Source organism: Oncorhynchus gorbuscha, linkage group LG18 (assembly GCF_021184085.1).
Source record: "Oncorhynchus gorbuscha isolate QuinsamMale2020 ecotype Even-year linkage group LG18, OgorEven_v1.0, whole genome shotgun sequence".
Classification (NCBI taxonomy): domain Eukaryota; kingdom Metazoa; phylum Chordata; class Actinopteri; order Salmoniformes; family Salmonidae; genus Oncorhynchus; species Oncorhynchus gorbuscha.
In genome coordinates this window covers 12,331,812-12,349,817 of record NC_060190.1, presented here as the reverse complement: position 1 = coordinate 12,349,817, position 18,006 = coordinate 12,331,812, and the positions used below count along the sequence as shown (strand labels likewise).

Genomic DNA, 18,006 nt, shown 5'->3' with positions numbered 1-18,006 from the left:
AGCTTCCAGCATTGCCATCAACAATCAGCAACCCCCACCCCGGAGGAGCTGCAGCACACCTGATAAATTGAAATAAATGTGCCAACGATAGAGTTACTGTGGCTGTTCAGAAATAAATGAAATAATTCAAAATAGCCTACTACACCACGAGAAATTTAGCCACAGACAAATAGCTTTTTTTTTTAAATAGCCTAACTGCTGAGTGCAGCCCAATAACAAGGCATAACCTATAGCCGGGAACACGCAGCAAATCTGTCAGTGAACAAAGAACATGCAGACAAAACTGGCCTTTCGCAATATTTCAAATTGTCTTCAATTGCAGGTTGGAAAGCTGTAGGGTACCAAATATTGTTTCACAAAGTAAAGCGAGAGAGAGAAAGGCTTTTGCCATGAGCTCATATGCCCTTACCAGCACGCGAGTTGTGCATCATTGGGTAAATCAGTGAAACTGGAATGCATTTTTTAGGACTATAATTTTTCCTCATATTGTAGCGAGTTGGATGAACGATTTTTTTCAGTAGGAAATTGTTTTCCCCTGCTTTCCCAGTTGTCTTGAATACACTGAAGTCGGAGATTTCCCAACTCCTAATTCCACGTTTTTTTTTGAACGCGGCATTTTAAACGATTATGCCAAAGTCTCCAGTCATGTAAGATGACGTGGAATTGCATGAAATGCGTTTATAAAAGGCCCAACATTTCTCGGACACTAGGCCACATTTTTTTCCCCCCCATGTGTGTAGCTTCGATAAGTTCCTCTACTCTACTGCTCTATGCCACGACGCAAATGTGATGACATGTATGCAACGCTTCACTATAAAGGTGATTTTGTTCTAATGCATCCCGGTACCTCAGATCTCCGAAAAATACTGTCCAACCCATTGGGTATCTCATCGCACCCTCATATGCCATGTCTTGAAATAGGCATATAGACGGACTAAAAGTACATTTATATTCTAAAACTTCTGACAGCCAACTTTCTAACTCCATAACTTTTGGACATTATAGCACTGCAGAAGGCATTAATCATTGAGCCACTGTTAGTTTTGCACTTAAGACATGACTCTGCTTTTATGATGTACAAAGTGCACATTTTGTCTCTTGTATATTCAATTCTGTACATTAGTTTAGTTACAGGCCGGCTACAGGCATAAGCGATATTAACGGTCGCTTGTTTTGGAACTCAGTCGAGGATAGTCGAGTAGAGTAGAATTACACACGGTGCAAGTTCTAAATGTTGTGTATAAACAGTTTCTTGTTTTGTCACTCACTGACAATTAGCCATGTCAGCTAACAAGTTTTTAATTGTAGTAATCATGTCCGAATACCGACCGGGCATGCAGGACATGTGCCCTGGGTCCCTGACCTCCAGGGGGGCCCCATTGATTTTGTTATTGACTGTCACGGTGTATAAATGATTGGAGTCAGGCGCAGGAATACGTTGTAGCTCCCTTCAGTAACCACGAGCACAACCGTTCCTTGATTTTAACTGGCGGCTTTATTCTGTAGTTTTAGTCAGAATTATCACCTTCCGTGAGAACTATAAAGTAAATGAAAAATACAGTTAAGCACACTCTTACAACCTTATCTTACGAGTGACTTATTAGCTTGGTATAACTCTGAAGTGCTTTTACATACACAACAGTTTAACCGGCGTTATAACGGGTTCAGATTAAACACATGAATAAAGGAAAAAATACCTCACTGGCTGCTTATTACAGAAGGGAGGAAATCAAACTTCACACTTATTATTCCTGGCATGAATTCACACTTCATCCTAACATACACTCTTCAACATTTATGAACTACAACCGATGACATGAAAACTTAGCTAACGCAGCGCACGATTGCCTTCCCTCCAAAAGTGTGTTGCAACAATAAGGATCCCCGTTACAACAGTATTAGCTACGTAGTTCCGCTTGTATTATCTTTTCCCCCGCACAGCGGTGTCCAATTCAAACAAAAGACAACGACATAACCTGTAAGTCTAACTGTCAGTTACATACGTAATAGGGGGTTTTAATAGAACATGTCATGAAAGGCATAGGGAAGAATCCCAAAACAAACACGTATACAAAAACACAGGGATGTAACCTAAACAAGAGCCAGGTAATACCTCCAATAAATACACGGGACAAGACCTGTAATAACAAGTGCACAACAACACATGGGACTAGACCTGTAATAACAAGTGCACAACAACACACGGGACTAGACCTGTAATAACAAGTGCACAACAACACACGGGACTAGACCTGTAATAACAAGTGCACAACAACACACGGGACTAGACCTGTAATAACAAGTGCACAACAACACACGGGACTAGACCTGTAATAACAAGTGCACAACAACACATGGGACTAGACCTGTAATAACAAGTGCACAACAACACGGGACTAGACCTGTAATAACAAGTGCACAACAACACACGGGACTAGACCTGTAATAACAAGTGCACAACAACACACGGGACTAGACCTGTAATAACAAGTGCACAACAACACACAGGACTAGACCTGTAATAACAAGTGCACAACAACACACGGGACAAGACCCCTAATAACGAGTACACAATGCACAGGTACTCACAAGACCTACGGACATGGGAACAGTAACCGACAAGACAATGGTGAACAGAGGGCACATACATACAATTACTAATGAGGGGGAATAGGAACCAGGTGTGCGTAATGAAACAGTTCAGTTATACCTAGAGGCTGGTGATATAGACCTCCGGAACTGGTGCATGGAATGAGCAGCAGTACCGGCGGAATCCGTAACAGTCACTCTCACTCACATACCATTAACATGGCATAAGTCATGGCAAAATGTGTAGAATTGCATGAAATAATATAATACAATTGTTACATTTGCTCTCCACCCTATGGCAAAAATGTGTAGAACTGCAGAAATCTTGCTTTAAAACTGCAAAAAAATCTCTGCACCATGGCAAAATAGGTAGAATTGCATTAAATGTGTTATAGAACTGAAACATTTTCTCTACATCCCATTGCAAAATGTGTAGAATTGCAGGAAAAAAAAACATAAAATACGTACATATTTCACACATTTTGTTTGCCCACTTGGTGAAAATGCCCCTCCACCAAATTTCGCTTAGGGCTCACAAAAGGCCACCGCTGTACCTAGTGCTGTACCTAGTTAGTTATGTTCCAACACTCTCTTCATCTGTGCCAATATCAGTTATTTTTAAGTATTGGTTCCAATAGTTTATATTTTATTCTAAGAGATAGGCTTTCTGCAGGGTTATGTATATCTTACCTATCAGATGAGTATCATTTTCTGACTTAAATAGAAGTCCCTCATATTGTTAGTGTTCTTAACTGTGAAGTTGTTCATGTTCTCAGCTCCATCCTTTGAAAACAGACACGTGAAACGATTCTGGGGATGAGCATTCACATCTTCATCAGACCAGAGACTCTTGTTTTTCATGGTCTGAGGGTCTTTAGATGCCTTTTGACAAACTCCAAGTGGGCTGTCATGTGCCTTTTACTGAGGACTGGCTTCCGTCTGGCGACTTTTCCATAAAGGCCTGATTGGTGGAGTGCTGCAGAGATGATTGTCAATTCTGAAAGGTTCTCCCATCTCCACAGAGGAATTCTGGAGCTCTATCAGAGTGACCATAGGGTTCTTAGTCACCTCCCTGACCAAGGCCCTTCTCCCCCAATTGCTCAGTTTGGCAGGACGGCCAGCTCTAGGAAGAGTCTTGGTGGATCCAAACTTATTTCATTTAAGAATGATGGAGGCCACTGTGTTCTTGGGGACCTTCAATGGTGCAGAATTTTTCTTAGTACCCTTCCCCAGATCTCTGCCTCAACACAATCCTAAACTCAGAGCTCTACAGACAAATTCTTCAACCTCATGGCTTGGTTATTGCTCTGATATGCACTGTCAACTGTGGGACCTTATATTGACAGGTGTGTGCCTTTCCAAATCATGGCCAATCAATTGAATTTACCACAGGTGGACTCCAATCATGTTGTAAAAACATCTCAAGGATGATCAATGGAAACAGGATGCACCTGAGCTCAATTTCGAGTCTCATAGCAAAGGGTCTGAATACTTATGTAAGTAAGGTTTTTCTGTTTTTAATTTTTAATATATTTGCTAAAATTCTAAAAACCTGTTTTCGCTTTGTAATTATGGGGGTATTGTGTGTATTTATTTAATACATTTTAGAATAAAGTTGTAATTTAACAAAATGTTGAAAATACTTTTGCCATTCTGTTGTGAGTTTTGTTATTATTTTATTGTTGTAATTTATTACATTTATGGATCTGCAGGGGACTTTTCAAATTTTCCTCGTTTTAATAATATAATCAAAATAACTATTTGATCCATGGAACTTGGAAGCACTGAATTGAGTGAAGTGTGTTGTCATTTGAGTAAGTAGGGGAGTTACTTTCTGCCAGAATGTCAAATAGAATGATATCATCCCCACACAAATGTCTTAACAGTGTCTAATATTTATGTTCGGGTGATTTATATGTTGCATTCTAAGATGCTGGGTTCTTCTGCAGAAGACTCCGAAGTGTACTTATAATAAACAGAACAGATTTATTTCACGTTCACCATAATACATTCCAGTCAACCACTCTCTACAGTGTCTTCAGCCCAACTCACCAATCCATCATTGAACTTTACCCGCCCTTGTACCACGTAATCCAATCACTTCAATGCTAGAACGGAAACCCCATTGTCATTTGTTAATCCAAATAACTGAATCCCTGCATGGAAATCACATTGGCTATTTGCAACCATTTTAAATCTAAACTCATTAACACACAATACATTTCTCAATACACCACATTCTATTTTTAGTGATAATTTTTCTGTTTGCTGATAGCTACTTTTTGAAGGGATTTGTTTGACAATAAGATGAAAACATCATGATTGGTTGTGTTCATGCCTAATGAAAAGGTAATGTAAATAAATATACAGTTAAATGACATGTCTTTACTATTAGGCCCCGAAACTCACAGTATAATTAGCACTACCTTCACCACCATCAACAAAACACCAAATTGAATTTGTGGAAGAATGGTGTTGCATCCATAGCAATTAGAACACTCGGGATCTCTATAGTTGCATCTTTCCAATAGAGTTCCAGACACTTGTAGGGATTGTCTGACGTTTGATGGCGTCACTTCTACGACACACAATGATGCCAACGGAGGTGCATTGAAGCTGTTCTGGCTCTTGGTGGCCCAGCAACCTATTAAGCTGCTTTATGTTGATATTGCCTTTATTTTGGCAGTTAGGCTACCTGTAAGTTCCCAATTCGTTTGAAATTATCATTAAAACGTCACAATGCTTGGAACATGTTTGCTTTCATTTTGTCACTAAAAAAGAAGGATGGGAATCAATAAATTCCGGGATTGGATATGCTAGAGCGTCAGAAATGTACAGTATGTTGGTGAAGGTATACTTTCGGGTCATCAAATAACAAGTAGGACCCCTCTTCGTGCTATTAAAATGTCTTTATTGAGGTGCCATGTTAGCATTAAAAAAGTACATTGTCCTTGATATTTGATGTGGCTGTCAAAATGTATTAAATACACACATCGACTTGTGAGTCAAGACAATACAGCCACATCTCAATGGTGCCAATCAGCTAGACGTCTCAACAGAAGAGTTATCCTCGAAACTTCATCCTCGGCCAATGAAAGACGAAGAGACTATACAGTAGCGCGGTGCAGCTGCAGGAGAGTTGTCAGTCTCCTAGTAAAATACTTGAAGACACTGGGCGCCTGTCTCCACTCCATCAAGCGCGTGTCAACGATACGCTACTAATCAGTAAAGTCCACTACAAGAGCGGAAACGTTTATTATATTTTCATGGATCTCACAAATAATAGTAGTACTATAATTTTTATGTGCAAGATGGAACTGTAAATATTATTTGTTTTATCAGTGAGTTCTAGTCACTACAATATTATTTAAAAACAGCAAGACAGTTGCGTTATTAACTGCTTGAGAATTTTCCCTGAGCATAAACACTTGATCTTTTTTTCTTTACCCAGATTTTATTGAGATTAACATCGGAAGTTATCAATGGATTTCTATAATGTGTCGGTATTGTATGATAGCACCTCACCGGTTGCAGTGAACTCATCTGAATCTTCAACAGGTAAGCATTTATCATGGTTGAATATATTTGTACAGTAGGCTATTCATTATAGCAATTAAACAACCAGATTGTAGAAACGTGTAATGGTCACTGCACTGAATGAAATCAATGCTCGTTTAAAAAATAATTCATAGCCTACAATGATTTCACTTTCTCTCATTATGGCGCACATAATGTAGGCTATAATGAAAGCTACAGTCATCCTCTTTTTATTTTCATTCGTTTTTCCTTGAAGACGTTAATGGTTGGTTTCCTTCACTGCTCTGTCTAACACTTGTTATTCAGAGGGAAATGAAAATCTGTCTAATAGCTTCCTGAAGGCACAGCTAGTGCCAACCTTTTCCTTTGTGAGTGACATGTTTTTCGTCGGAATGGCTCATTCTCGACCTTAATCTCAAAAGAGCCATGAAAATTCCTGTGAACTTTTAGTCACCACACACTTACAGTAGCAGCTATGTTATTGATTTTTTTTGTGTGAAAGATACTGTATATAGCACATACCAAGGGCACTAAAATATATATTACTGGGAAGTGAAATATCTTCACAGGTTTGGTTTATGGATAGCCTATACTGTATACTATGCATCACGCTTTATTACAATGTTCCTCGGCTGCTCGTAAATTCTACCAAAGTCCTGACTCCAGTGTCTGGAAAGTCTGTTTTGATGTTGTCGGCAAGATGTGTTGATAATGAGGGGGGCTGTTTTCAAATCCAAACAGTGAGAGATCTCAACAAGCCGCCTGATCCCGCGAGCTGACATGAATGTGGTATAGAGACACAGTGCCTTCAGAAAGTATACAAACCATTTTACTTTTCCACATTTTGTTGTTGTTACAAAGTGGGATTAACATGGATTTAATTGTCGTTTTTTTAAAAATAAATCTACACAAAACACTCTGTAATGTCAAAGTGGAAGAAAAACACAACTATTCAACCCCTTGAGTCAATACATGTTAGAATCATCTTTGGCAGCAATTACAGCTGTGAGTCTTTCTGGGTAAGTCTCTAAGAGCTTTCCACACCTGGAATGTGCTAGATTTGCTCATTATTCTTTTCAAAATTCTTCAAGCACTGTCTGGTTGTTGATCATTGTTAGACAACCATTTTTAGGTCTTGCCATATTTTCATGCGGATTTAAGTCAAAACTGTAACTCGGCCCCTCATGTATATTCATTGTGTTTTTGGTAAGCAACTCCAGTGTAGACTTTGTGTTTAGGTTATGGTTCTGCTGAAAGGTGAGTTCACCTTTCACAGACTGAACCAGGTTTTCCTCTAGGATTTTTCCTGTTCTTCACTCCATTCCGTTTATTATTTATCTTGAAAAACTCCCCAGTCCTTAATGATTACAAGCATACCCATAACATGATGAAGCCACCACTATGCTTGAAAATATGGAGAGTGGTACTCAGTAATGTGTTGTATTGGATTTGCCCCAAACATAACACTTTGTATTCAAGACAAGCCACATTTTTCGTAATATTGCTTTAGTGCCTTGTTGCAAACAGAATGCATGTTTTGGAATATTTTTTTATTTTGTACAGGCTTCTTTCTTTTCAGTCTGTCAGTTAGGTTATTATTGTGGAGTAATCACAATGTTGATCCATCCTCAGTTATCTCCTATCATAGCCAATAAACTCTGTAACTGTTTTAAAGTCACCATTGGCCTCATGGTGAAATCCCTGAGCGGTTTCCTTCCTCTCTGGGAATTGAGTTAGGAAGGACACCTGTATCTTTGTAGCGACTGGGTGTATTGATACACCATCCAAAGTGTAAATAATGCTCAATGGGATATCCAGTAGGTGCTCTTCTTTGTGAGCCATTGGAAAAACTTCCCTGATCTTTGTCATTCAATCTGTGTTTGAAATTCACTGCTCGACTGATGGACCTTACAGTATGTCTGGTGTATGGAGATGAGATAGTCATTCAAAAATCATGTTGAACACAATTATTGCACACAGAGTGAGTCCATCCAACTTATCTGACTTGTTGAGCACATTTTTATTCCGCACTTATTTAGGCTTGCCATTAAAAGGGGATTGGATACTTATTGACTCAAGACATTTCAGCTTTTCATTATTAATGAATTAGTAAACATTTCTAAAAACATAATTCCACTTTGACATCAATGGCTATTGTGTGTAGACCAGTGACAACACATCTCAATTGAATCCATTTTAAATTGCGGTTATAACACAACAAAATGTGGAAAAAGTCAAGGGGTGTGAATAGGGCTGTTGCGGTGACCGTATTAACGCCACACTGGCGATCACGATTCATGAAGGCAGTCAAATTCCATGTGACCGTATAGTCACGTAATTAGGCTTCTCCAAGCTTTGATGCTGCTGATGGTTATTAGTAGCCTACCACACTTGCTAACTGGTACTCAGCACTCCATTGTCCCTCTAATCACTCTGACTTAAATGCAAATGTGATCGAAAATCTAATCAAACACTTCATGAGAGCCCATGAGCTCATGTTGCGCAACATTTCTATAGGCTATGCAATTGGGGGAGAAAACAAAGTGATGGCCTCTATTGAAAAGAGGACGATCTCATCAGCTTTCTTTAAGGCTAGGCCTACTACATTTATTTCTCAACTTTCTTAATATTAACCACATTGCTTATCTTTACAACAGGAGTATAGCCTTCCTGGCTGGAATGAATATGAACCTCAGAAAAACACCCTCCATTCGCTATTTAAGTGCATAGAGGGGATGCCTCTGGGAAATTTGAGGCATTATCAAGTGCTTGTCAAATTGTGAATGAGAGACTGATGAAGTGTGTACAGCCTGCGTAAAAATAAAAAAAAGTAGAGCGCAAGCCTTTCAAGCAATTCTTTTCAACTCATCATAAGAGTCACCTCATGCAGCCTTACAATGTATAAAAACTCTAAACACGTAGCCCAATGTTTGTAGAACAACTAAAGTTACATGAATAAATCTAAATGAAGCATATAGGAGTACCTATTTCTTTGTTAACTGCTCAGAACAGAATAGCCATATGTGCCCACTCCCTCAAAATGTTTGAAGAAAATATCCTTCTTATTTTATTCAGCTTTGTTCAATTGTATTCTTCATACTACAAAGTAATATAAAATGAAGGCACAGAATTCTAAGCAAATCTTGTCTGCTAAATTAACTAGTGTAGCATACAGTAATCCCTCTCACCCCCCCCCCTTTAAGATTTAGATGCACTATTGTAAAGTGACTGTTCCACTGGATGTCATAAGGTGAATGCACCAATTTGTAAGTCGCTCTGGATAAGAGCATCTGCTAAATGACTTAAATGTAAATGTAAATACAGCCATTTGGCATAGCCAGATCAGGACCTAACATAAGCATACTCAGAGTATGCTATTCTGTTCTTCTGAAATAGACTACATTTTCTTCATGTTTCTTTAGACCTGTCTAAAATAAATAATGGATTTATTGTGAAGGTGTAGGCTATATTTCATGGATTTATTAGACTTTTTAAAATGTAGATGTTCCAAAAGGTCTTCATCAGGCTATGTGTGCCAGGATATGCATCACCATGACACCAACTATTTGCTTAACAATCACCAAAATGGTTTAGATTTGCACCTTTTTTTTTTTTTGTTCATGGAGGAACCTATAATGGTTCAATGTAGCTACTGGTTCCTGGAGGAACGGTGGAGGCGTGGCTTAGTATGGGTGTGGCTTCAAGTTCTATCTTTTTGGGCCACCCGTTAGTGCAAATGTCATTCCTGTTCAACTGTTCTGTTGTATTGTCATCACGTTGAAGTTAAACACTAACAGTTTTGTAGATTCAATGAAGTTATCAGAGGTGTATGAGTTGCATTAACCTATCCAAATCCCAAAGTTGGAACAGTTACCACTATATGTAATCAGCAATGTTAATGTGAATATGTATACTGAACAGAAATATAAGTGCAACTTGCATTGATTTCAAAGATTTCACTGAGTTACAGTTCATATTAGGACATCAGTAAACTGAAATAATTTTATTAGGCCCTAATATATGGATTTAACATGACTGTGCAGGGGTGCAGCCATTGGTGGGCCTAGGGGGGCATAGGCCCACCCACTGGGGAGCAAGGCACAGCACATAATTATTAGTTTTCCTCCACAGAAGCGCTTTATTATAGACAGAAGTACTCCTCAGCACATGTGTAATGATCATGCTTTTTAATCATCTTATTGACATACCAAGATTATCTTGACAAATGAGAAATGATCACTAACAGGGATGTAAACACATTTGTGCTCAAAATTTGAGAGAAATGAGCTTTTTGTGCATATGTCAAACTTTTATTTCAGCTCATGAAACATGGGACCAACCCATTACATGTTGCGTTTATATTTTTTGTTCATTATAGCATAAACTAATTTGTTCAAAACAGTTGCAGCAGTGGTCATTCTATTTTTTACATGGAAAAGTCATATTGGTGTCTTTAATGCATTTATTCAAATGCAAATACTGAAGAGCTCAGTGACTTTCAACATGGCACCGTCACAGCATACCACATTTCCAACAAGTCAGTTCATAAAATTTCTGTCCTGCTAGAGCTACCACGGTCAACTGTAAGAGCTGTTATTGTGAAATGGAAACGTCTAGGAGAAACAACGGCTCAGCCGCAAAGTGGTAGGCCACACAAGCTCACAGAACGGGACCACTGATAAAAATCGCCTGTCATTGGTTGCAACACTCACTACCGAGTTCCAAACTGCCTTTGGAAGCAACGTCCGCACAATAACTGTTCATCGGGAGCTACATGAAATGGGTTTCCATGGCCGAGGAGCCACACCCAAGCCTAAGATCACCATGCACAATGCCAAGCATCAGCTGGAGTGGTGTAAGACTTGCTGCCATTGGATTCTGGAGCAGTAGAAATGCTAAATTGAGTTGTTATTTTCCCTGAAATGCACAAGGTCCTCTACTCTGACAATTAATCCACATACAAAAGGGTAAAAGTTTGTTTTCTAGCAATCTCTCCTCCTTCAGGCTTCTTCTTCTTTGGACTTTATATGGCGGTTGGTAACCAACTTTAATGTGCATTACCACCACCGACTGGCCTGGAGTGTGGACCTCAGTTAATCTTTCAGTCACCCACGTGGGTATATGCTCTTCAAAACCAATGAGGAAATGGCACATGGGTATAGGCTTCTAAAAACCAAAAAGGAGATAGCAAAGGCGTGACTTAAGCGTCACAAATAGAACCAAGTTCTATTTTAGCGCCTGGCCATGCAGGTGATCATTGACGGGCACAAGCAGTGTGGGTGCAATGATTGAGTAACATGTACAGTTGAAGACGGAAGTTGACATACACGTAGGTTAGAGTCATTAAAACCAATTTTTCAACCACTCCACAAATTTCTTGTTAACAAACTATAGTTTTGGCAAGTCGGTTAGGACATCTGCTTTGTGTATGACACAAGTCATTTTTCCAACAATTGTTTACATACAGATTATTTTACTTATAATTCACTGTATCATAATTCCAGTGGGTCAGAAGTTTACATACACTAAGTTGACTGTGCCTTTAAACAGCTTGGACAATTCCAGAAAATGACGTCATGGCTTTAGAAGCTTCTGATAGGCTAATTGACATCATTTGAGTCAATTGGAGGTGTACCTGTGGATGTATTTGAAGGTCAACCTTCAAACTCAGTGCCTCTTTGCTTGACATCATGGGAGAATCAAAAGAAATCAGCCAAGACCTCAGGAAAGAAACTGTAGACCTCCACAAGTCTGGTTCATCCTTGGGAGCAATTTCCAAATGCCTGAAGTTACCACGTTCATCTGTACAAACAATTGTACACAAGTATAAACACCATGGGACCATACCGCTCGGGAAGGAGACGCGTTCTGTCTCTTAGAGATGAACGTACTTTGGTGTGAAAAGTGCAAATCAATCCCAGCACAACAGCAAATAGGTACAAAAGTATCTATATCCACAGTAAAACAAGTCCTATATCAACATAACCTGAAAGGCCACTCAGCAAGGAAGAAGCCACTGCTCCAAAACCGCCATCAATAAGCCAGACTACGGTTTGCAACTGCACAGGAGGACAAAGATCAAACCTTTTGTAGAAATGTCCTCTGGTCTGATGAAACAAAAATAGAACTGTTTGGCCATAATGACCATTGTTATGTTTGGAGGAAAAAGGGGGAGCCTTGCAAGCCAATGAACACCACCCCAACCTTTTGCTGCAGTAGGGACTGGTGCCCTTCATAAAATACATGGTATCATAAGGAAAGGAAAATTATGTGGATATATTGAAGCAACAACTCAAGACATCAGTTAAAGCTTGGTCGCAAATGGGTCTTCCAAATGGACAATGACACCAAGTGTGCTGCCATCCTGTTAGAAGGTAATAGATTATTTTATTACAATGGTTAAATTGGATTTTCATTGTGTTCAATGGTGTTATTTGCCCCCTAGTGGCGCTTTCTGGTACTTAGAAAGACAACGCAAACGGGAAGTTCAGAATTTGTTTTGCACGCATAGAAGCAGCTACAAACAACGCTACGGTGCAGGTCTTTCAATGTAGTTATGTCTTGTCACGCTTCCGCCTTGGAAAAATATTTGTTTGTAAGTTTGATTCAAGCATTTAGCTAATGATGATAATCTTGTTATTGATAGAGTTTCTTACATATCAATGTTGGTTGCATTTACTCACAAATTGCAATGCCTTTTGTGTATGTCGTTAGCTGTATTACTTTGCTCATGCGTCATGCAAACGAATTGTAAAATATACAATACTGTAGTTTTGTTACTGTTTTTAGTGTAATATGCTTTGTTATTCTACATAGATGGTTATACATTATTAGAGTAATGAAAGGAGCAATTACCATATGGTTAACAATTAGCTATATGGTTTGGCATCATGCCAGATGCATGGTACCTTAACGCGTGCTTTGTATTTATGCAACTTCAAATGTTTAATGTACATCTACAGTATGTCGGTGTGAATTGAACACTAAAGTATATTCTTTTCTGTATTTTGCAGTTTCACAACATAAACGTTTCAATATATTCATTCAAGAAAAGTCACGCCTTGGGAGTTTTATTGAAGACTTAGTTGTTAGCTATCTGTCTAGTTTTGCATGGGAACACAACTCAAGGGCAGAATACCAAGCATACTTCCAAATTTGTGTCAAAATGCCTTAAGGACAACCAACTCAAGGTATACAAAGCCCTGCCCTCAATCTCAAAGAAAATTGGTGGGCAGAACTGAAAAAGTGTGTGCGAGCAAGGAGGCCGACAAACCTGACTCAGTTACACCAGCTCTGTCAGAAGGAATGGGACAAAATTCACACAACTTATTGTGGAAGGCTACCCGACACGTTTGACCCAAGTTAAACAATATAAAGGCAATGGTACCAAATACTAACCGATTGTATGTAAACTTCTTGTCGGCTCCCTTCCTGGTTCGGGCGGCGATCGACATCGCCGCTCCATTTTTCATATATCCATTTGTCTTGTCTGGTTTTCATACACACCTGATTTTCATTTCCCCAATCAATCTAATTGTTTTTAACCCTCTGTTTCCCATCATGTTTTGTGTGTAATTGATTTCATGTCATACGATGTTCTTTAGCGCTTTACTTTATTGTTCCGTGTTTTTGAGCGCGTTTGTTTTTGTTGTGCTCCCGGTTTGGAACTTTAATAAAGTGCACTTTATTTATCATACTCTGCTCTCCTGCACCTGACTTCGCTTTAGACACACCTTGACACTTCTGACCCACTGGGAATGTAATGAAAGAAATCAAAGCTGAAATAAATCATTATCCCTACTACATTTCACATTCTTAAATAAAGTGGCGATCCTAACTGTCCTTAGACTGAATTTTTACTGGGATTAAATGTCAGGAATTGTGAAAAACTGAGTTTAAATGTATTTGGCTAAGGTGTATGTAAACTTCTAACTTTAACTGTATATGTAGCAAAAAAGCTGTAAAAAAACTACAAGATATTTGTCCTCCAAAGAGGGAGGTGGTGGAGGGGTTAATCATTTAAAAAAATAGTTTTAAAAAAGTTAGATTATTAAATATCTATATATTTTTATAAAAAGAGTGTACCACCTGGGTCACGGCAGACAGACTATGTAAATTGCTGCTTGACAGGTCTGGTTTCTATGATATTTCATACTGGTACTTTAATAACATTCTCTTCTGCTGCTCTTGTGTCCCTATAGGGGTGGGTCATGATGCCTACTACAACAACGCCATCTTGCCCACCATATTTGGCATCATCTGTTTCCTGGGCATTATAGGTAACTGCATGGTCATCTACACCATCCTGAAGAAGACCAAGTGCCGTGCCAAGCAGACCGTTCCCGACATCTTCATCTTAAATCTGTCCATCGTCGACCTCCTCTTCCTCGTCGGTATGCCCTTCCTCATCCACCAGTTGATGGGCAACGGCTCGTGGTGCTTCGGCGCCACTATGTGCACAGTCATCACCGCGCTGGACTCCAACAGCCAGATCGTGAGCACCTACATCCTCACGGTCATGACTCTGGACCGCTACCTGGCCACTGTCCACCCCATCCGCTTCAACTACGTTCGGACACCGTGCGTGGCAACCGTGGTTATCGTTCTAGTATGGACGCTGTCGTTGCTGACCATCATCCCGGTGTGGATGTACGCGGGCCTCATGCCTCTGCCTGGCGACCTGGTGGGCTGTGCCCTGCTACTTCCCGATCCGTCTACCAACATCTACTGGTTCACACTCTACCAGTTTGTCCTGGCTTTCGCTCTGCCTCTCCTCATCATCTGTGTGGTCTTTTTCAAGATCCTCAAGCACATGACCACCAGCGTGGCCCCCTTGCCCCCCAGGAGCCTGAGGGTGCGCACCAAGAAAGTAACCCGTACGGCAGTGGCCATCTGCCTGGCTTTCTTCATCTGCTGGGCCCCTTACTACATCCTCCAGCTGGTTCACGTTGGAGTCCAGAACCCCAACCCAGCCTTCTCCTACGCCTACAACATAGCCATTAGCATGGGCTACATTAACAGCTGCATCAACCCGTTCCTCTACATTGTGTTGAGTGACACCTTCAAGAGGCAGCTCATCGTGGCCATGCGGCCGGTCCACAGGAAGTTCCGGGTCAACCCCACCAGCACCACGGAGGGTAGTGTTAGTCTGAGATTGACCACTGACAGACCCCAGCAGGATCAGAGCTCCAGGGTGCTGCTGCCTGCCAATATGGCCGACCACTGAGGCCTGTTGTATGACAATTCTAGTTTTGTTGAACCTTTATTGAACAAGACCTCTTTACCCAAGGAGACCTGGTGTGGCCAGTGGAAGAGGGTATGAGATCAGTGTACAAGAACGGTGTATGGAAACAATCTATGGACCAGTGTATAGGAAGAACTGTGTATGTCATCACTGAATTTGAATAGTGTACAGGAATGAACAGTGTATTAAATCAATGTATGGACCCATGTACAGGGTAGGGTTGCAAACATCCAGTAACTTTCCCCAAATCCCCTGGTTTTCCCGAAATCCGATTTGAAAGATTCCCTGAATCAGGAAGTAATAAGCAGGAAATCCCAAATCCTCCAACCAGGATATCTATAAAACGTTGCAATTTTGGGAAAGTTGGCAGATTTTTTGCATCCCTAGTTTTCGCAAACCTGGTAAGTACAGTCCGAGATATTTTACTGGATCACTGTATGGGATCAATGATGTATGTCTACATGGGAACAGTTAATGGATCAGAATAGAAGAGTACAATATGTGTGGCATCAGTGAGTAGGATCAGGCTGAGCCTGAGAGGAGATGTTTAACATAGTCAGGATGAGATTATTGAGTACCGGCCAACACATGGTACTCAGTACAGTAAACATAGGTACTGAAACATGAGGACATAAAAAACATATTTTCTAATGATATTCAGTGGATAATGGAGTCAAGATGATTCATAGCTAAATGTAAATACATACACAGTCATAAATTAACCGCATGAGGATGACTAGTTTGATATTGTATCAGGCATTGTAATTCCAATTCTTCATGGAAGGCAGGTTTTAGCACAATCCCTTACTATAGTTTTGGTTTGGCAATCTAGCTAATGTATGTTCAATTTCATTTCAATGTACAATGTTCACATACCACTTATATTGTACATTATGCTCAGTACCTAGTACCTGCACTGCAATTGAACCACAAATACATGTTTCAGCTTCACTGAATGTTGCGTAGTACTTTTTATCCATACATTTGTACAGTGTCTAATAAGTAATCATGTATGACCATTCGGTGTGGATGTTTTGTAAATATATATGCTTATATTAATATATATATAGATACTGTATGTTTTGGTGTAATTGTATTTCTATATACAGAATCAGAGTTTTTTCTTTTATTCATATTTTAACGTCAAGTTAAAATAAATATGGTTCAAACTCAAACTTGTCATCACGGTATAGAGACAGGCAATACTAACTATCATTTCCTGCATAACCAGTGCAATCCTCATATTAATCATACATTTGCTTAATTAATTATGCAATCCCAATGAAATTAGGCATTGCGGATTCTCCTGTCTGAATTTCTTTGATAAATTGTTAGTCTTTGTTTAGCTTTGACACTTCAAATCTCACTTTGAATCAGAAGAGGAGGAAAACCGTTACATACTGAGCATCAGTTTATCGGGGGATGGACTCTACAAGGTGTTCAAAGCGTTCCACAGGGATACTGGCCCCATGTTGACTCCAATGCTTCCCACAGTTGTGTTGTCTGGATGTCCTTGGGTGGTGGACCATTCTTGACACACACGGGAAACTGTTGAGCGTGAACAATCCAGCAGCGTTGCAGTTCTTGACTGAAACCGGTGCACCCACCACCTACTACCACCCGCCACCTACTACCACCCGCCACCTACTACCACCCGCCACCTACTACCACCCGACACCTACTACCACCCGACACCTACTACCACCCGCCACCTACTACCACCCGCCACCTACTACCACCCGCCACCTACTACCACCCGCCACCTACTTTCATACCCCGTTATAAAGGCACTTCAATATTTTGTCTTGCCCAAAAAACATCTAAATGGCACACATACACAATCCATGTCTCAATTGCCTCACAGCTAAGAAATCCTTCTTTGACCTGTCTCCTCCCCTTCATCTACACTGATTTAAATGACAAATTTAACAAGTGACATCAATAAGGGATCATAGCTCTTACCTGGATTCATTTGGTCAGTCGATGTCATGGAAAGAGCAGGTGTCCTTAATGTTTTGTATACTCAGTACTTTTATAAAATGCATTTATTAAAGCAGAAAATGGGTGACAAAACATGCAGTCCACGGTATTGTATTGGAAAAATACGTCACATTGAACTGTAATTTACAGAATATGTTTTAAAGATCATCACTTTAGAGAAGTCTGATGTATAACCGATTGTCTAAGACTCAGCATCTGAACCATTCTTGGTACAAAATTTGTTTTGTTGAAAATATCAACAGATCTTTTCAAAGTGAACAATTACCTTTAGCTCAAAGGTGACATTATTTCACTGTAAATTATTTTGTGCTTCAAGGGTAAAAGTGGGTGTATTGAAAAGTGTATTGAATCCACAAGATGTTTGGGTCGATCTTGGTATGTCAAAATTAATGAAAGTATGTCCAACTTGATGGTTGTGCTCTGACAAAGGACCTTGCTTCAAAACATTGCCCTTAAGTAGGTCTAACAATAAATATAATTAAAGGGAATTATTGCTGTTACCATCCTGAACCTTTTAAGATGTCAATTGGGTGTCTACTAGTAATGCAACATGGTAAACTTATCACGTTTCAGGTAAGACCCAAATGCAGACTGTGTTGAAGTAACAATGTTTATTACAGCAACAGGGGCAGGTA

At 39.8% G+C, this 18,006-nt stretch overlaps 1 protein-coding gene across 1 annotated transcript; it reads left to right on the top strand.

Moving 5' to 3' along the window:
* The first annotated feature begins 7,367 nt into the window (after positions 1-7,367).
* LOC124003222 (melanin-concentrating hormone receptor 1-like) lies at positions 7,368-15,352 on the top strand. Its single transcript, XM_046311312.1, has 2 exons — positions 7,368-7,383; positions 14,328-15,352. The coding sequence occupies exons 1-2, from the start codon at positions 7,368-7,370 to the stop codon at positions 15,350-15,352; spliced, it is 1,041 nt and encodes a 346-aa protein (XP_046167268.1).
* Positions 15,353-18,006: the final 2,654 nt, after the last annotated feature.